The sequence below is a fragment of the Oncorhynchus gorbuscha genome, linkage group LG11, assembly GCF_021184085.1.
Source record: "Oncorhynchus gorbuscha isolate QuinsamMale2020 ecotype Even-year linkage group LG11, OgorEven_v1.0, whole genome shotgun sequence".
Lineage (NCBI taxonomy): Eukaryota > Metazoa > Chordata > Actinopteri > Salmoniformes > Salmonidae > Oncorhynchus > Oncorhynchus gorbuscha.
The window spans coordinates 76,394,895-76,416,719 of record NC_060183.1 but is presented as its reverse complement, the minus strand read 5'-3'; the positions used below and the strand labels follow the sequence as shown (position 1 = coordinate 76,416,719).

Genomic DNA, 21,825 nt, shown 5'->3' with positions numbered 1-21,825 from the left:
TGCCGGAGTACTAGCTGTATCCTTCCCTCCTCTAATGGAAAGGGTAGATGAATGACAGCGTGAGGAGTGGAGCGCAGGCCGGGAGATGAGGATATAACAGGGGGGTGACGCTAGATGACACTAGAGGCAGGCGACGCTGATGTGTAAAAGACAATGATTCTGCAGTTTAGTGATCGTGACCAGGGAATTGATCATGACACTGCACTTCCATCGGACAAGAGACTCCACAAATCTTGGATCTCGTCCAACGCACTGCATTACTGGGGCACTATTCAAGGCAAATGGCATTAGTTTTCACTAGAAAATCATTTGGAAGTCTAATACACTGTGCACGTGCCGGATATTTGTTTCCGGCATTCTGCATGGCAAGAGGAGTCATCACATTTGTCTCATGGTATTATTGTGTATTCATGTGTTGTAACATGACGTGTATTCATTCATGTACCATTTGATGAGTATTCAGACACGTTTTGTGGTCCAACTTTAAACTGGATCACAAGTACACAAACCCAAGTAAGTTCTTCACCTGACAGACATCTACAAATACACATAACTCAAGCCATGTCTAACAGTGAATATGGCTGTTCCTCATGGGATTTAGGCCATGCTGGGAAACTTTTAACAGGGAATATGGACGTTCCTCATGGGATTTAGTATTTATTTCAGGTCCCATGTGCCTCCTGAAGCGGGAGGGAATGCACACTTGGTTGCCTCCAGATTACGCCCATTGACCTGGAAATGTGCACCACAGCTTGAAAAACCTCCCATACCCCCATTTTGAAGGAAAAGACCCTGACTTAAATGCTAAATGAACTGTGGAATCCACATTTAGTTCAAATTATGGGCAAATGGGCAATAAATCAATTTTGGATGTACATTTGCACAGATTTGTCTCGCATGTCTCACAAAAAAACACAAAAAAAACTGGCCATCATTTTCTATGCCATTAACCTTGTTGGTAACTGTTGCTTGACGGTTTGATTCTTCCTGTTGATCACCAAACATTATCCACAAGGTAAGGCCTGGAACCACTTGCCAATTTTTTTCTTTAATTTCACTTGACCAATTCATCATCATAAAAACGATGAATTTATTCTAAATAGAGAGCCTGCATGTTATATTATTATATTATTATCGTTCGATCCTTTGATTTGCAGAAAACTGTCAAAATGTCAAACAAAATCACACCACTTCGACTCAGCAACGTTGAATTCTATTTTGGGTCCTCTTTATTAAAATACTATTTTAATCGCTCTTTTAAAATATTATGTGCTAGGTTCAGGATTATAAAGTCTGAGCGATAAAAGAACATGTCAAATCTCTGATCTTCTGATGAGCACAACAGCTCATCGGGATGTGGGGACCGAGTGGGAGGAGAGAGAGAGGACGTTGTTCATAATAGCACACCAAAGAAAGCTAGGAGATATCCTGAGGAGATAAAATCTGAAATCAAGTCTGCCCAGTCAGAAAATATTTATTATCAGTCGGTTAAAACTCAAGATTATTGAACCTCTTTCCTTTCACTCCTCTAACAAACATGATTGAAGATGACTTGCCATGTTTTGTGGATGTGTCATGACATGTAGTAGGTTCAGTGATCTGCCTTTGTTAAGCAGGAAGACATGAGCCTTCTCTGATGGCTGCACCATCTCTATATGTGAATGATTTCCAAATGTGCATTTCCGAGGCAACCTTTTTACATGGACCTTAACTCACATACAGAGAGAAAACACTGCACGTAAGCAGTGAAATGATGGTGATGGTAATGTAGGTGCAGTGCGCTTTGCAGCAGAGCAGAAACTAGTGGGGCCCTCATTACTGATGCACATTGAGTGTGTAGTAGGAGGATTTACATCTGCTATCTGTGAGCCTCCTGGAGCAGGACGATTCCCCTCTGCCCCAGGCTGAATCGTCCAGGAGGCAGCCTCCTGGAGCAGGACGATCCCCCTCTACCCCAGGCTGCAGCCTCCTGGAAACACTCAGCACAAATGTGCATTTCACATTTCCATCTCATAAAACTCATGTAATACAGTGTCAGTGTTTATGATCACTATGTTTGATGTACAGTGGCCAGGTGACATAGCATTATACCCTGGGTTGTCCTGAATAGAAGGAGCCTATGTTTGATGTACAGTGGCCAGGTGACATGGCGTTATACCCTGGGTTGTCCTGAATAGAAGGAGCCTATGTTTGTTGTATTGTAAAGAAAATTTGCTGCGGACCAGGCATCTGAAAGCTCTCATGACTCCATTCTATGCGCACCAAAATGACAATCTGCTTCCCTGAATTGCCTTGCGAAAGCTTAACAACGTAAGATTGTATTTTATAATTTAGCTTTCAAATGATGCCCACCTGAACCAGATTGTGTAAACAACAACAGTAATTGTGTAAAGTCAGGGATGCAGGGTTGTGTTCCAAACTAAACAACTACAAGTGTGCTTGCTCTAGTTCCTCAGTGGCACAGCTAGGAGAGATCCAAAAATATTTTATAGTTGAAGACTCTTCTTTGAGTCATAAAAATAATTGAAATTACTAAGGAACTGTACACACTTCGAAGATTTGCACCTACCCCACCCCAAATGTTCCAATAATATTCTTATCATGTTACTGAATGTATCCAGAGTATTTTCAGATTTTGTTATCAACAAATGCATATCAACAAATGCAGTGAAAAGTACATTAAAATATCAAATCAACAGTGTAATGTTTGGATTCAGTCGTCAGGTGAACTGTTGTGTCTAATCATTTTCCCATAATCACCAAACTGTTCCCTTTTAATTGCTACCATGGTTCTACATATGCTTTCCATATTTATTCTGTAAGAAACATTTCAATTTAGCCCTACCCCATATAGGCCAATTCCCACCAGTGTAAGGGGTTAATGGTCAAGCTCCTACTCTCCAACTCTATTGAACGATGTTACTAGGAGGAAAACATCTGCAGTATGTTTGGCATGGTTTTGCTTTCTCAGCCAGCTGCTGTACGTGTGTCTGCCAGCTTGGGTCATGTTTTATGTCGAGTGCTTTGAAAACAAAAGGCGAGCCGTTCTTTCCTCTACATGTGGTGCAGCTGCTGGGAGGTGTACTGGAGATAATAATTCCACCCAAGGTCTACCTCCCAGATTATCTGTGTGGGCACCCCTGCTCTGGTTATGGGAGAAGCGCACTGTACACAACACCTCTCCTGGTTTCCCTTCATCTCCCTCCCTTGGCGATAAGTTTGACCGCTTCACAATGGCCAAGGTGCCATGAGGGAGCAGGTCAAAGGTTAGAAGCCAGAGAGTTCCTCACCAAGTGTGTTTGTACAAATTGGCTTCTATGAGTGAATCTGAACGTGCATCCCGTCTTAAATGCAGAGAAAATGTCCCTGGCCATCCGTCTCTCTCAGGCTACCCATCTCTTATTCGTCTTGGCAGAGAGAGCTGAAGGAACACCAAGCTGTGCACAGCTGAAGGAGTGTTCAGGCAGTATGTTGTGGGACAGGTGTCTACATGGTGTTTAAATGGTTTTTAGCTCTGTTTCTTGTGTTCAGCTTCTTAGAAGTACAAACCGTCCTTTCTCTCCTCTGCTCTGAGATCCTGTGTTGATCGTGACAGCCCTGGAGTTCCTGAAGTTCTGTCGGAGCTCCCAATAGGTCTGTGTGCTCTGCTTGACATGTCCAGTCAGCAGTGATCTCCAGAGGAGATTATAGACTAAGCATAGACTAAGACTAGTGTAGAATCAGACTAACAACAATGTAGACTCAGACTAGTGTAGAATCAGACTAGTGTAGAATCAGACTAGTGTAGAATCAGACTAGTGTAGTGTAGGTAGTGTAGATAATGTTGTGTAGATCGTGTATTGTATATAGTGTAGAGTAGACAGTGTAGAGTATATTGTGTAGATAGTGTAGAGTAGACAGTAGAGTGTAGATAGTGTGGTGTAGACAGTGTAGAGTAGATAGTGTAGTGTCAGATAGTGTAGTGTAGATAGTGTAGTTTCAGATAGTGTAGTGTAAATAGTGTAGTGTCAGATTGTGTAGTGTAGATATAGTGTAGTGTTAGATAGTGTTGTGTAGAGTAGATAGTGTAGTGTTAGATAGTGTTGTGTAGATAGTGTAGTTTCAGATAGTGTAGTGTCAGATATGTAGTACCACAGCAACGGCTGAAAACAGAGCGTGGATCAGAATATTGCAAATGAGTAACCGTTGGAAAACTGACCAGTATAATAGTCAGCCTGAAGGTCTAAACATCAAACACTTAACACTACATTTCCCAGCATCTGAATTGAAGCACTGTGAAGTCTTCCTCTGTCGGGAGTGGAGTCCGGAGAAATGTGTATCCTTATTAGAACACTTCTGCCCCAATTTAACACCCTGACAGGTGCACTTTGTGGGAGGAATGAGAATCTACGGTTCGCACAAGGAGGCTTGTGTAGAACGGAAATGTGACCTTGGTTGTGTAATGATCTCTCATTCATCACCTGCAGGAGCTTTCCGGCTTAGTCTACCCAGTGTAGAACGTCGGTCACATCTGCTCTTTCTATTTGTTGAACCGCCATGCTTGGTTTTACTGTGGACAGTTAGGCCAAAAGATGAACGACCTTCATTACTTTACAGGGTATGAGCTGTGGCTTTTATCCTTCTCTTGTAGATGTGACTCGTGGCAAAGATTATGACATCATTGCATGTCTTTTTTTAGCTCAGCTCAAGAGTGCCAACGTGCTACTGGTAATTCAGCAACACCTGGAAGAACGGTGGTGTGCCACTGGGCTCAGATGCTGTAGGATCATCAAGATAGCGCCAAGACAGAATGATTAAGAGTGGTAGGCATGCAGGATCATCACTCAGGATTCACTATCTGCCAAACAAAAACACAATGTGCTATTATCAACAGACCCCTTTAAGTTTGATGCTTATTGCAACATATGTCTGATAGCTCAAGATGCCAGAGACAATTATTCCAACTGGTAAACATTCTTAGACTGTAATCCAATTAGCAAAATCACCTTGTTGCCACTCATCTGGTCACTAACATAATCTAGGTAATGTTTTGATTTAAAAACATTTACATTTACATTTAAGTCATTTAGCAGACGCTCTTATCCAGAGCGAAAACCACAGGCCTCGTTTGAGTTTCAATTAAAATGTCAGTTACTGTATGAAGATGAATGACTTGTGTCATTGATTTTATACTTTACTATTCCCAGAGCCAACTTCAAAAGGTAAAGAGATTTGACCCATATGGGTAGATTTTTATCAGCTACTTTATGCTGCTGACCAAGCAAAACTGTCTTTATTCAGATCGTTATCGACTCTGCAGCAGGTACATTGACTCTGCATTCACTACAGCATCCCCTATCAAGAGCTTTTGCCCACCATAGACCACAAATGAATCCAGCACTAAAGTATTTCAACAAATATAATGTTTAAAGTTAAGTTCTTAAATAGGACAGCCAAATTGAAATGATAGGCTACATATTATATAGAAAGGGCAGCAGGTAGCCTAGCGGTAGTGCTGAGCGATTTGTGCTTTCTGAGGAAGGTTCGGTGAATGCTGTAACAACACGGAATAAAACAATTAATAAAAGTCCCATGATATTCCTTGGTGTACACAACACAAATGGTCAAGCCACACAGACAGTGTGGTGAAGAAGACGCAACAGCGCCTCTTCAACCTCAGGAGGCTGAAGAAATTTGGCTTGGCACCTAAATACCTCACAAACTTTTACAGATGCACAATTGAGAACATCCTGTCGGGCTCTCCAGAGGCTGGTGCGGTCTGCCCAACGCATCACCACGGGCAAACTACCTGCCCTACAGGTCACATACAGCACCAGATGTCACAGGAAGGCCAAAAAGATCATCAAGGACAACAACCACCCGAGCCATTGCCTGTTTACCCTGCTATCATCCAGAAGGCGAGGTCAGTACAGGTGCATCAAAGCTGGGACCGAGAGACTAAAAAACAGCTTCTATCTCAAGGCTATCAGACTGTTAAATAGCAATCACTATCACATTAGAGGCTGCTGCCCTATATACAGTTGAAGTCGGAAGTTTACATACATTTAGGTTGGAGTCATTAAAACTTGTTTTTTAACCACTCCAAAAATGTCTTGGGGATCTGCCTTTTTACTGATGTTGCTGGGAAATGACTGACAACACAGCTCTTAGCTCCCTTAGTAGATGCCTACAGGAGAACTTATTTGTATTGCTTTTAATCTTTTTAATGAATTTATCTTATTAACACTATGTTCTAGCTAGCTATTTGTGTAGGTAGCTATCAAGTAAACTATAGTTTTGGCAAGTGGGTTAGGACATCTACATTGTGCATGACACAAGTATTTTTCTAACAATTGTTAACAGACAGATTATTTAAATTATTGCAAGCCGAAGAACATCATCCCAACCGTGAAGCACAGAGGTGGCAGCATCATGTTTTGGGGGTGCTTTGCTGCAGGAGGGACTTGTGCACTTCACAAAATTGATGGCATCATGAGGATGGAAAATTATGTTGATATATTGAAGCAACATCTCAAGACATCGGTCAGGAAGTTAAAGCTTGGTCGCAAATGGGTCTTCCAAATGGACAATGACCCCAAGCATACTTACAAAATTGTGGCAAAATGGCTTAAGGACAACAAAGTCAAGGTATTGGAGTGGCCATCACAAGGCCCTGACCTCAATCCTATAGAAAATTTGTGGGCAGAACTGAAAAAGCGTGTGTGAGCAAGGAGGCCTACAAACCTGACTCAGTTACACCAGCTCTGTCAGGAGGAATGGGCCAAAATTCACCCAACTTATTATGGGAAGCTTGTGGAAGACTAACCCAAAACGTTTGACCCAAGATAAACAATTTGAAGGCAATGTACTAATTGAGTGTATGTAAACTTCTGACCCACTGGGAATGTGATGAAATAAATAAAAGCTCAAATAAATTATTTTCTTTACTAATATTCTGACATTTCACATTCTTAAAATAAAGTGGTGATCCTAACTGACCCAAGACAGGGATTTTTTACGAGGATTAAATGTCAGGAATTGTGAAAAACTGAGTTTAAATATATTTGTCTAAGGTGTATGTAAACTTCCGACTTCAACTGTACATTTAAAATCAGTGGCCACTTTAATAACGAACACTAGTCACTTTAATAATGTTGACATATTTTGCATTACCCATCTCATATGTATATACTGTATTCTATAGTACTGTATCGCAGTCTGTGCCATGCTGACATTGCTCGTCCAAATATTTATATATTCTTAATTCTGTTCCTTTACTTAGATTTGTGTGTAATGAGTGTATTGTCGTGAAATTGTCAGATATTACTTGTTAGATATTACTGCACTGTCGGAGCTAGAAACACAAGCATTTCGCTACACCTGCAATAACATCTGCTAAACACGTGTATTTGACCAATAAAATGTTATTATATTTGATGGTAGTGACTGCCCATTAGTGCTTATCACTTATTAACCCTCATTTATTCACATTACTTTACTAAAATAGTTCAGTTGTTGTGTATATTACATACATGTGTATATTACATTTGTTTTACTTGAAGACTTTATTATTTCATTCCAAGTCATCATCTCATCATCTAATCTCTTTAGAGCTATACTGTCTGACAAAATCACTATTTTGTATTTCTTCAAAGTAAATAAGACATACTTTTAGGACTGCTGAATACCAACCATTAATCACTTAGATGGTGTATTTTCAGGTAGAGATACCTCACAAAGCAACAGCTGCTCTCGATATCCCCTCATGATCGTGCATTATTGTCTCTTCTGTAGCAGGCATAAAAGAAACACAGACTGGACAAGGAGATGGATGGATTATTCATCCAAAGGATTATGGTCATTGTACTTATTTCCACGTTTTGTGCGCTAGACTATGGACAATATTGGCCTGTTGGAAACTACAACTCCCTTCTACATCGCACGGTTCAGGCTGGATCTGATTTACCTCTAGAGAAATGGTACAATGTGCGCATTGAGCTCACAGAAAGAAAAAAAAGGGAAAAAAATGGAATTGAACCGATGTCAGTCAATTAGTTATTTAAAAAACAAGGGGAAAAAATTGCTCGGCAAAGTAGGAGGTTCCCTGGTGGTTCGAGTGTTGGGGTAGTAACCAGAGGCGTCATTCCCACAGGGGTCACAGGAGCACTTACCCACACAGATTTGTCCTGTTAACATTTTTCTTTTAAAGTTTTTATACTACTAGCAGGGCTGTGACGTATAAAATCACAGTGCAGTTATCACAAAACTACCAGTAAATGGTCCTGATCATCATCATTAAAGGAAAACAATTATCTAAACCAGCAATGCTGTAATGTTAGTGGGAGGAGATATGTTAGTAGGAGGATATATGTTAGTAGGAGGAGATATGTTAGTGGGAGGAGATATGTTAGTGGGAGGAGATATGTTAGTAGGAGGATATATGTTAGTAGGAGGAGATATGTTAGTAGGAAGAGATATGTTAGTAGGAAGAGATATGTTAGTAGCAGGAGATATGTTAGTAGCAGGAGATATGTTAGTAGCAGGAGATATGTTAGTAGGAAGAGATATGTTAGTAGCAGGAGATATGTTAGTAGCAGGAGATATGTTAGTAGCAGGAGATATGTTAGTAGCAGGAGATATGTTAGTAGCAGGAGATATGTTAGTAGGGAAAGATATGTTAGTAGCAGGAGATATGTTAGTAGCAGGAGATATGTTAGTAGCAGGAGATATGTTAGTAGCAGGAGATATGTTAGTAGCAGGAGATATGTTAGTAGCAGGAGATATGTTAGTAGGGAAAGATATGTTAGTAGCAGGAGATATGTTAGTAGCAGGAGATATGTTAGTAGCAGGAGATATGTTAGTAGGGAAAGATATGTTAGTAGCAGGAGATATGTTAGTAGCAGGAGATATGTTAGTAGCAGGAGATATGTTAGTAGGAAGAGATATGTTAGTAGCAGGAGATATGTTAGTAGGAAGAGATATGTTAGTAGGAAGAGATATGTTAGTAGGAGGAGATATGTTAGTAGGAAGAGATATGTTAGTAGGAAGAGATATGTTAGTAGCAGGAGATATGTTAGTAGCAGGAGATATGTTAGTAGGAAGAGATATGTTAGTAGGAAGAGATATGTTAGTAGCAGGAGATATGTTAGTAGCAGGAGATATGTTAGTAGGAAGAGATATGTTAGTAGGAACAGATATGTTAGTAGCGGGAGATATGTTAGTAGCAGGAGATATGTTAGTAGCAGGAGATATGTTAGTAGGAAGAGATATGTTAGTAGGAAGAGATATGTTAGTAGCAGGAGATATGTTAGTAGGAAGAGATGTGTTAGTAGCAGGAGATATGTTAGAAGCAGGAGATATGTTAGTAGCAGAAGATATGTTGGGAAGAGGAGATATGTTAGTAGGAAGAGATATGTTAGTTGGAGGAGATATGTTAGTTGGAGGAGATATGTTAGTTGGAGGAGATATGTTAGTAGCAGGAGATATGTTAGTAGCAGGAGATATGTTAGTAGGAGGAGATATGTTAGTAGCAGGAGATATGTTGGGAAGAGGAGATATGTTAGTAGCAGGAGATATGTTAGTAGGAAGAGATATATTAGTAGCAGGAGTTATGTTAGTAGGAGGAGATATGTTAGTTGGAGGAGATATGTTAGTTGGAGGAGATATGTTAGTAGCAGGAGATATGTTAGTAGCAGGAGATATGTTAGTAGCAGGAGATATGTTAGTAGGAAGAGATATGTTAGTAGCAGGAGTTATGTTAGTAGGAGGAGATATGTTAGTAGGAGGGGATATGTTAGTAGGAGGGGATATGTTAGTTGGAGGAGATATGTTAGTAGCAGGAGATATGTTGGGAAGAGGAGATATGTTAGTAGGAGGGGATATGTTATTTGGAGGAGATATGTTATTAGGAGGGGATATGTTAGTTGGAGGAGATATGTTAGTAGCAGGAGATATGTTAGTAGCAGGAGATATGTTAGTAGCAGGAGATATGTTAGTAGCAGGAGATATGTTAGTAGCAGGAGATATGTTAGTAGGAGGAGATATGTTAGTAGGAAGAGATATGTTAGTAGGAAGAGATATGTTAGTAGCAGGAGATATGTTAGTAGCAGGAGATATGTTAGTAGCAGGAGATATGTTAGTAGGAAGAGATGTTAGTAGGAAGAGATATGTTAGTAGGAAGAGATATGTTAGTAGGAGGAGATATGTTAGTAGGAGGAGATATGTTAGTAGCAGGAGATATGTTAGTAGCAGGAGATATGTTAGTAGGAAGAGATGTGTTAGTATGAAGAGATGTTAGTAGGAAGAGATATGTTATTATTATTATTATTATTATTATTATATTATTATATTATATGTTAGTAGCAGGAGATATGTTAGTAGGAAGAGATATGTTAGTAGGAAGAGATATGTTAGTAGGAAGAGATATGTTAGTAGGAAGAGATATGTTAGTATGAAGAGATATGTTAGTAGGAAGAGATATGTTAGTAGGAGGAGATATGTTAGTAGGAAGAGATATGTTAGTAGGAAGAGATATGTTAGTAGGAAGAGATATGTTAGTAGGAGGAGATATGTTAGTAGCAGGAGATATGTTAGTAGCAGGAGATATGTTAGTAGGAAGAGATATGTTAGTAGGAGGAGATATGTTAATAGGAAGAGATATGTTAGTAGGAAGAGATATGTTAGTAGGAAGAGATATGTTAGTAGGAGGAGATATGTTAGTAGGAAGAGATATGTTAGTAGGAAGAGATATGTTAGTAGGAAGAGATATGTCAGTATGAAGAGATATGCATCTTTACAATTATTTTTCACGGGCATAAAGAGCTCCACACTCTATCCTCGTTAACAGTTGAAAGAAATGGCACATGGTGAGACAGGGAAGCAACCTGTACGGCAATACTTTGAGAAGTTACATGAGAAGTTAGTGAAATGCAAACTTTGCGAGGTGTAATTGATCCATAGTGGCAGTACAGGTGCAATGCTGAAAGAGAGGCACCGTGAGACCCAAACCGTTGCTGGCAGCAGTGAGATAAGGGACCGAGTGTGAAAATCACAGCGCTGATTACATAAATGATTGCAGCCATTGTCAATGGTAGAGCACTTAAGGCTTCAGTGCTGCCCTAATGGCATGACTAGAACCAGACTACAAGATACCATGTTCAAAAAACATGACGGATGGAGAAATGGATTGTTCTGCAAGTAGGCCTAGAAAGCGCCAGCTCTCAAACACCATACAACAGGTTGTTGGACGTCTATGTAGACGCTGTCATGCGTCACTGCCACGACCCATCACATCGATGAGAAATGGGACATGAAGTCCCATGTACGACTGACAACTGAGAAAATGGAGGAAATGCACACAGCAGATAATAATGTTTTAGTTTAACTACCATCGTTGTTGAGTGGGTAAGGTAAGCACCGTCTGGTAGTTTCTGCTAGTTACCACAGACAAAGACAAAATTGTCTATATCGAAAAAATGAATGAAAACAATAATGTGCTTTTAAGGTCTTCATCTAATTTAGGGTTAGGCATTGTGGTTAAGGTTTGGGTTAGGTTTAAAATAGAAAAATAGATATATTGTAGAAATAGGCGGTGGTAACTGGTGACAACAATTCAGTGGTCATACACAGACCATATATGAATTGTGAATTCAACGATAAACAAAAAATGCAGTATAAATGTTAAGAAAATGTTCACATTTGTCACACCCCTAACTACTAGCCACATAGTAATTGTATGAAGTTGGCTTTAGCTAGCCCAGATAGGTTCTCAATCTGCCAACCTCATAACTAGCTACCAAGAAGAATCACTCAAATTAGAGTAGCTAGCTTGTAGATAGCAGAGATGCATAGTAAGAAACTCCTGTCAGAAGGCTACCTACAGCTCAAGCGATATGCTTAGATATGCAGACAAATAAACATGTTTTTATTTTATGTTATATAATTAATCATAATGATTATGCCTCTAGATTGCAGGAAAAAGCTGTTTCATGCATGTGTAAAATTCTAAATTCTCCAATTTACAGACAGGGGGAACCCCACCCCCTAGCCATCAACACAGACTTTGTTCCCCGTCAGATGTTTGGGTGCATGACGTCCCTGCCAGTAACTGAAAGGTTGCTACTTTGAATCCCGGAGCCGACAAGGTGAAAAATCTGTTGATGTGCCCTTGAGAAAGACACTTAACCCTAATTGATACAGGGTTGCCGTTAATAATGTCTGACCCTGATCATGACCCCACTCTCCGAGGGTGTCTCAGGGGGAGCAGGGATATGCAACAACAACAAAAACATTCTCCTATAATACCACACTTGTACATGTGTGAAATAGCACAAATATAAGCACCCACCAAATGATTAGAATATATATCTTTACACAGCATTTCACAAAACTAATATTAAACAAATACGATTAAATGTGAAAATATAATACTTAGATGTTATATGCCTGGTATGAATTGGTACGTTGTGGAAAAGCATTACGAAAGAATGTAGAACCCCCCCCCCCCCCCCACAGATAAAGGCACATTCAGAAAGGGCCCATCTCAAACAATGGAGAATGGGATTCAATATTCTTCATCCCAAAGTGCATTTGTTAATGTGATTTCAGCATGATAAAAGACTGCATGTTTGTCTTTGTAAGCCCCAGACATGTAAACATTACATAACGGGGCAAAGAAAATCTCATCAAGGGATAAAAATAGTTGTGTGTCTGTTATATAATACCAACTATCAACCCAGAATGTGTCATGAGCCCATTTTGGTTTGAAACGTTTGTCTTGGTTTCCATTTACTGTATGGGGTATTGTTGAAACTAATGACCATAGACACAGTTCAATTTGGACTTAATTGGCAAATGATAAGCCTTGTTTATTGGCACTGCTGAAACCTTATATCGCCATCTTTGTCTGTCTGGAGTAATGTTCCCAGCCGAAAGATGACAGTACATTATCCATGTCAAAGTAAAAGCTACAGGATTGTACAAACAAAGGAGCAGCCTCTCAGCGTTCTTCTGGATAAATGCTGTAATAAAAACCAGCAACAACGAGACAAACATGTTTGTATTCTGAGGGGTCGTGAGATCCATGTAAATTGAGCATGCCAGCTAATGAAGACGTAGATCACCACCTCATTGACCTTTCACGATGAGTTGAGAGACTAATACAAGTTTTGCTGGCTTAATGAGGCAAAGTAGTGGCCTTTCATACACAAAATGTGAGGCTTCCACATCAGGGAACATTTGGATCCCTGACAGCAGTCAATGTTCAATGTGATGACAACTATTTCCTAGGGTCATATTACATTGTCTCTCTCTCTACATATAGATGGCTCTTTAAAAACCTTGCAATGCATCATGTGCAATGTGTCATGAAGAATACTAAAGCAGTTAGTTGCATGTTATGAAAAATGTACAAAAACAACATAGTGGCAATGTTTTATGGTGGAGACTGGTTCATATCAACAGAAAACAAAGTCAGATGTATTGTCAAAAAATATCATTATGAAAGCGTTCTCTAAATAGGCACCAACATTTTCTCAGAATCAGCAGAAATCCACAGTTCACCGTGTACTGGGCATTAACCTCAAATTGGATTTGATTAATTCATTCTCGATCTGCTGCGATGTCTGAAATTGAGCATTTGATTAGAAAAACAGTATTTTTTGGCTCACAAAATAGAGTCGATAATCCCACATTATTCAGAGTGCTTTCTCTCATGCACATATTTCTTTAAAATCCTATTCTCACATTCCCATTGGCATCAAGGAAAACTAACTACAGTAGAGTAGCTGTAACCTATTCCTAGAAAGTCCATAAGCACTTAGTCATTTATCAATTGACAACACTTTTGTAGGATGTAACTTTTACTGCAAGATTTTATTGGGATTGAACAGTCAAATGTGGGACAAATTGTGAGCCATTCTGTGTAAATGTGGAATTATGGGATAATCTGTCCCAGAACATGGGGGGATTATAACTATATCTCAGTCTAACCTGTCAGTGATATAGGACCTCTCAGTCCAAATGCTTACTTCCCTAATCTCAAAATAGGCCGGAGTGATTTATGATGATCTCTGAGTTGGATCTTAGAAGACTTCTTTTTGATTCTGTCAGATCATATTTGGGAGTTCATGTGACAAAACATGAGCAATCAGTCATAGATGTGCAGGGCATGACTCTCTATGTTAGGCTTTGAGAATAAGACATTCCTTTTGTCTTAAGTTTGTACTCAAATTGTGTCTTAATAATAATTCTGTAAACTAACAGTGTGTCAATAAAATAACATAATAAGAAAGTCCCCATCCAAATGTGTCAGTTTAAGATAGAGATGTCTGCACGGGCTGTGTTTCAATCCACAGCATCCTCCGATGTCGCTCTTCCGCAGTTGCGCTGGAAGGTGACCGAGCTACGGTGGTGTTTGTCCGACCATTAAACAACCCAGAAAATCTGTCTTCTCACAAAAACGAACCGTTTGGGCTACAAACTAATACCCCACTATGGAAAGGGGAGATTCTCACAACACAATGGTGTTCTGTTTTGCTCTATGACCCCCACCAGTGTCACGGGACTCGTCTGAAGTTAACCGGTGCTGGTTTATAAAAATGAATGGAAGTATGGAGGTAGTTGTGTGCCAAACCAAAAAAAGGGGTTAAATATGTGTCCAAATAACAAAAATATTTCCTTAGCTTTCTTATTTCTCCTAGATATAGAAAATACACTTCAAAAACTTATTCCTTATGATTTATTTTTTGACTGTGTGTTTTGCCATTTATGAATATGGGCTATAGGAGTAAAGGCCAAATTCGATATTTGATCAAATCATTTTTTTGATATATTTTTCATACCTACAAGGGGCCCTAAAATTCTAAATCAAATAGCTAAATGATCCATGGCATGACCATCTTTAAACAATTCTATTTGATAGTTTAGTAGAACACCCTCCCTCCAAAAGTTTAGACTTCTAGAGGTTTTTAAGGGTATTATCACACTTGGTCCCTTTCAGCCCATTTTCGTGAACTAAGTTCTGTTCACTTATTTTTGTTGTGCAGTGTGAACACTCCAAAAGGAACTCATACCCCTCAAAAGAGCCCCTGAAGCGATCCGAACTGAGACCATCTAGAGAGGTGGTCTGAGTTTGGTTTGCTTGAATTCTGCTGTTCCCTTTTTTAGGGCAATGTGAAAACAAAGCTCCCCAGGTTCACTAGTCATTATTCCCACACACAAACAAGATTACTGCAACACTGTTTCCCCTGCCATAACCCCTCACTCTAGATTACTGCAACACTGTTTCCCCTGCCATAACCCCTCACTCTAGATTACTGCAACACTGTTTCCCCTGCCATAACCCCTCACTCTAGATTACTGCAACACTGTTTCCCCTGCCATAACCCCTCACTCTAGATTACTGCAACACTGTTTCCCCTGCCATAACCCCTCACTCTAGATTACTGCAACACTGTTTCCCCTGCCATAACCCCTCACTCTAGATTACTGCAACACTGTTTCCCCTGCCATAACCCCTCACTCTAGATTACTGCAACACTGTTTCCCCTGCCATAACCCCTCACTCTAGATTACTGCAACACTGTTTCCCCTGCCATAACCCCTCACTCTAGATTACTGTAACACTGTTTCCTCTGCCATAACCCCTCACTCTAGATTACTGTAACACTGTTTCCCCTGCCATAACCCCTCACTCTAGATTACTGCAACACTGTTTCCCCTGCCATAACCCCTCACTCTAGATTACTGCAACACTGTTTCCCCTGCCATAACCCCTCGCTCTAGATTACTGTAACACTGTTTCCCCTGCCATAACCCCTCACTCTAGATTACTGCAACACTGTTTCCCCTGCCATAACCCCTCACTCTAGATTACTGCAACACTGTTTCCCCTGCCATAACCCCTCACTCTAGATTACTGTAACACTGTTTCCCCTGCCATAACCCCTCACTCTAGATTACTGCAACACTGTTTCCCCTGCCATAACCCCTCACTCTAGATTACTGTAACACTGTTTCCCCTGCCATAACCCCTCACTCTAGATTACTGTAACACTGTTTCCCCTGCCATAACCCCTCGCTCTAGATTACTGCTACACTGTTTCCCCTGCCATAAACCCTCACTCATATTGGTGCCATAAAACAGATAAGATGATATGTAGGGGCATATTCATTACACAAATTATTGATTTTGATTTCATTTGATTTCTCTTGCAAAACGTTTCTTAAAAGGAAGCAGACAGAACAAAACAGGGAGGAACCTACCTGAATTTGTCCAATAGAAACTCTCGTTTTAGTTGACCGTTTGGCTAATGATTATACCTCAGGTTCGTGGAAAAAACGTGTGCAGTTTTCTTTATACTGATTAGAGCTTGTCAAGAGCGCACAGAAAGAAAAAAATATGTTTTTGGAGTTTTTAGTTCCGATTATTTGTTTGCAATATGTCATCTATAGGCGAGAACTTCATGAGGGTTTGAACAGTGTGAGAAGACAACAGCATATTAGGTGATAATCACAACACAGGGTTCAACATACGTTCTAGTTCTTAAAGGGCCAGTAGCCTACATTTGATGTACAATTTTCAATTACAGCATTATTTAATCTGCAGTTATTCTTCTGCTATTTATTGTTACTAATAATAATGTTAATAGTATCTTCAATTTACAATTATTATGCCTAATATTTGAACTAAATGCAATATATTAGCTATTAAAATGTAAGAGGAGGACTGATATCAGTTATTTTAAAGAGGACTATATGTGAAAACACTCACAGTTCTGCATGTTGCTGCCATTAGTACAGTGTTCTGTTAAAAAAGTATTTCTCTCCCTCTCTCTCTTGTAAAGCCTTGCTACAGCATCCCTAAACAGAATGTCTAGCTTGTTGTTTTATTTTATTTCCTGATTATGTGAGAACTAGCCTAGATTCTTAGGGGAATCAAACTTGCAGAAGCCTTTAATTATACACTTCAACCGTCTACGATGTATTTTCTGCATAAACACTGGATTTACAATTACTTTGTGGGTCAGTTATATTATTTACCCCAACAGAACAATACAATAATTGTTTCAGCATTGCTCGACAATCTAATAATCCCCCCAAAATCAACTGTTGTATGAGCCTAGCTCTAGGTGCCTGTAGTGTTTCATATAATGCAGCATTGATTGTGCACCTCGAACAATGTCCTCTACACTCTGGGAAGATTTTCTTCAATCTGTGAAGTAGTAAGTCACATGACTCAACAAAGTACACGTTCTATCACACAGGAGGTTGGTGGCTCGTAGTAATGGCTGGAGCGGAATGGATGGAATGGTATCAAATACATCAAACACATTGCTTCCGTGTGTTTGATGCCATTCCATTGCTTCGTTCCGGCCGTTATTATGAACCGTCCTCCCCTCAGCAGCCTCCTGTGTACTAGTGTCTTTTCAGAAGACTCTTATTTCGTTCAAGCATCACAGATCTATTCTATCATTGTCCCCATTATCAAGCAAATGAGCTGGAACTGTCCACTGTCGGAAAGATCCAAATTTGTCATTCCCGAGGGAGGCGTGGCTTTCTGCAATCAATCAGTCCTGGAAACATTGTTTAAAGAGTAGAAACATCACATGATTGGGTCTAAATAGTAAATTCACAAGAATTTACCAAGACCCTGCAAAGCGTAAACTGTTCCCTCTCTGAAAGGGGACTCATACAACTGCCTTTACAATGACGTTAGTGCAGTGTGGTTGCACAGTCTGAAAGAATTGTTCTTCGCACTGAGCCATTTACTGTCTCTTGAGATGGGTAAAAAGAGTTCTCACAAGAGGAATGCAGGCATTGTTTATTTCGACACCGATGCCCTTTCCCCCCCCCCCAACTAAACACAGTCACCACTAAAACCGGGGCAGCAACAGACAATGAACACAGTGAGGTTATCCTCTAGGCCTGTGAGCTGAAGCTAAGCACATTATATTGAGTCTCTGTCAAATAGCTGGTTTTGAATCAGTAAACCAATACTTGATCCTGTTCCATCATCTATATCCAGAATGACATTTAGTAGTATGTGCTTGCGTGTAAACTGCCTTCATTATCCCAGCGACCACTACTTAGCAATCACTTCAGTAGCTACATTGTATTAATGTACTGTGATCTGACTATACATTTGAATGGTACATCTATTTTTAGTTGAACCTTTATTTAACTACGCAAGTCAGTTAAGAACAAATTATTTTATATATTTATAATGACAACCTACACCGGCCAAACCCAGACAATGTTGGGCCAATTGTGCGCCGCCCTATGGGACTCCCAATCACAGCCGGTTGTGATACAGCCTGGATTTGAACCAGGGTGTCTGTAGAGACACCTCAAGCACTGAGATGCAGTGCCTTAGACAGCTGCACCACTCAGGAGCATTTGCATATCACGTGCATTTTCTTGAAAATGTGGTCAAAAGCAATGAACAAAGTGTGGACGTCTATTGAGAAGTGGAACAGAACGTTTCACATACAGCACTTCAAGTTATTTCATAGAAACCTTCTCTACTTTGATCCTTGTTTTGCTTCAGGACTTGGAACACATGGTCTTTTCATGACAAACTGTGTTTCGCCACCTGAAACCCTTTTTACTACTGTGAGCCACTGCTGTCCCTTCTGTCCAGGGTGGATCCATCCTCACATCATCAGAGTAGCACCTGTCCTCGGGCTGGGGAGGAAATGGACATATGTCCCTTTAGTTCTTCTACGGCACTGTGAGCGTGAACATAGCACCATGGACTATACAGGGCTATGGTGGTCCTGAATGAAAACACACTCATTCTTTACAGGTCATGGAAACCACTATCACTCATTCACTGGATCTACTCTTAGTATAGCATAGGTGTTCTGAAGGGTTGTCATGTTTATCAATCACTAACAGACAAAGAATCTGTACTCATCATTCTGTACCAGTAGTTCCACGAAAGGTACAATCTAGGCTACAGTGCACTGTACTCACAGTACATTGTTGGGTCTCCATGGAGAACTAATGGAATCGGGACTTGGAAAGGAATGTATCAGACATATTTGAGCAATTGTACTAAGTCTAGTTGAGAGGAAAACAAAAACCAAACATTGAGCTCATGAACAACCCAAAGCTCCTTACAAGAATTATGTATGTGCCCATAGTACATGAAGCAATAGCCTACTTGGAAATTAAGGATTTGATGTGGCTGCAAAAACTGATGCCGAATCCAACAAGAGATTGGCAACCTTATTTAACATAGCCTATATGATATAACTGAGTCTATGTTATTTAATTCATACTTTTTTCCTAATCAATACTATTGAAATTGTGCACAATAATGGTAATTTCCCACCCACACGCAGTCAAGCAGTGTGTAGACACTGCAGAATACAGACATGATATTCTCTCTCATTAGTGTTTTGTCACAGAGGAGCGCCACTGGGATATGTACAAGGACCTCCCTCATTCCAAAATGACAAAAGCATTCCCCTTTATAGATCTTGGGCATTTTACGGCCACTGGATGAATTTGCATCCCAAACGACTGTCACTGTTCATGAACAGTGAGTGCACTTTATGCCCTGGGGATTTGGGTAATGGTCCTCATTGTGAACCTGATAACATTAGTGCACCCCCTCCCCCGGGTAATTATGCTGTCAACCAAAATGGATTATAAAGTCTGTCGACTCCTGAATGTTTGTATTTCCTCTGTGGCATATAAAATAATTGCATCAGTGTACAGACAATATGAGATGTACTAGGTGTGGTTGAATGTGATTAAAGAGTAAGAGATTATCTTCAACATATGCTTATAACACAACTGTATCACCTTATTGGAAAAGAGAATTGATGTAAGAAAAAATATTGTGAGAGCATGAACTCTTACCCCCTGAATAACAGTTAACTGAATGGGTTAACTATCAAATAAAAAACGTGATTGTCCCCTTAGACAGAATATGGCCAGTCTAACATTTTCGAATGACATAGCTAGATTTCCATCCTCAATAAACTTTTATCACAAAACAGATGAGGTGTGCTGCAACATGTAGCCTACCTGTCCACTGGGCAAAAAAATGATTGTTTCCACATAATTTCAGCCCAAAAAATGCAATGTGATGAAGTTAAATCAACGTAGAAGACTGATTGGATTTGCAAAAAGTCAAGAACATAAGGGATTTTTTTTTACCCAACTTTTAACCAAAATTCTATGACAGGGTGACCATGTTTGGTTTATTTCACGTTGAAGTCACGTTAGTTGTTAACTCAACCAAATGTAAATGAAAACTAGACGTGAACTGACGTCTGTGCCCCTCACCCCCGTTTAGCAACGGAAGTTGGAATTCCCAGTCAATGAACATTCAGCACCACGGCGTGTAGAGAGCTCCTGAGGTATCGCGACATTGACACATCTGGGTGAGCCCCCCGGTAAACACCGCTCTCTCACCTTATGGCTTGTCATCTCAAGACGCCCATTTAGCCTACATGCCTAATCATGCATGCCCTTAGTGACCAAAGTCATTTAGGATATGACAATATGACATTCTTTGGCTACCTTCCAATATTTAACTTTATCCAGAGCTCACTGCAGCTGCCCCAATTCGCCTTGAGTGAAATGTATGGACACAATTGGGCTGTCAATGTCATGCTTTAAAGTTTTAAAATTGTCCGAAATTATCATTTATGGGGGTTTGGCCTTGTATCACAGGGTCATACGCCCTGTCTGTCTGAACATACATTTTGAAATGACATTTTGTCAGATTATGGACCAGCAGAAAGTTCCACGTTATTAGCAGAGAGTGGGCAATCACCCTGCACTTACCACATTCTTGGCAGAGCACTTTGCTGACATCCTTTCGGACAGCTCGCCGCGTCTCGACAGGTGGGAAAACGGCGTGGAACACCGAGGTGTCATTCGTGGGTTCCATGAAAAACATGTATCTTGTGTCTTTAGTCAATGTCAAACAGTTATCACCCCGGTTCCAGACAATAGAAACGACAGAATCCTTCTCGAGCCCCCCCGCTTTTACTTCCCATACTTGATGGACCCTTATCCTAACCTGGTATGGTTCCGACTCTGACGTCCTGTTTGGCACGGACTCTGACGACAAATCAACTTCTCCTTTCATTCTCTGGACCGCGCTCTCATTCCGTATACCACCAGCTCTTTGATTGAGTAGCTTTTCCCGCTCTCGTCGGTTGATATCTCTCTTGCGCCCGTCTTCTTGAAGCTTTCCCTCAAACACAACTCTAGACCGGTGCACCAACTCCTGCAGCGGAGCCACGGGAGAGGGGTTATTACAAGTCAGCCCACAGAGCCCTCCATGCGGAGAGATGGAAAAGGACACAAAAATCCCACAAACAACCGAAATAGTGAATGAACTCTGTCCCGTCGCAAGGTATGTCCTCATTGCGACGGAGGTAAGTGGGACTTAAAAGGCTGAATGAGGCGCGCAGGTAAGAAAGGAACATTTGACTAAGCTCTGATGGTGAAAACAAGTGTGATCCGTCTGAAGCCCGCAGTTGCTGCTACAGTAAACTACAAGATGAGAGGGGCGGAGTTGGTAATGGGAAAGGCTCTTACTGTGCCATGTGTGTGAGAGGATTTCCTCCCTTGACACCAATTTCTGCTGTTTGTGCATTAGGCATGCAAGATTTGCACCAAATTAAATGTAGAAGATAAAAATCCTGAGGTTGTGATTGTTTGTCTTTATTGGAAATTGATGTGCTTGATTTGATTCCGATTGATATGGCATTCTTAAATTAGACTGATTTTTGCAAGCTTATTTTTCTTAGTATGCATTGTTATCATGAATCATGAATACAAAATGTGAGATAAATAGGCTACAATCAATTTAAAGCACTT

General features: G+C 40.3%; 1 protein-coding gene across 5 annotated transcripts in view; it reads right to left on the bottom strand.

The window, feature by feature from the left end:
• nrg1 (neuregulin 1) overlaps positions 1–21,455 on the bottom strand; it is a 180,252-nt gene extending 158,797 nt beyond the window's left edge. For all 5 annotated transcript variants that reach the window (XM_046290528.1, XM_046290529.1, XM_046290526.1 and 2 more), the window contains exon 1: positions 20,782–21,455. In XM_046290528.1, the coding sequence (XP_046146484.1) occupies positions 20,782–21,370 (589 nt within the window). In that variant the 5' untranslated portion in view covers positions 21,371–21,455. The remainder of the gene's footprint in view (positions 1–20,781) is intronic.
• Between the last annotated feature and the right edge of the window lie 370 nt (positions 21,456–21,825).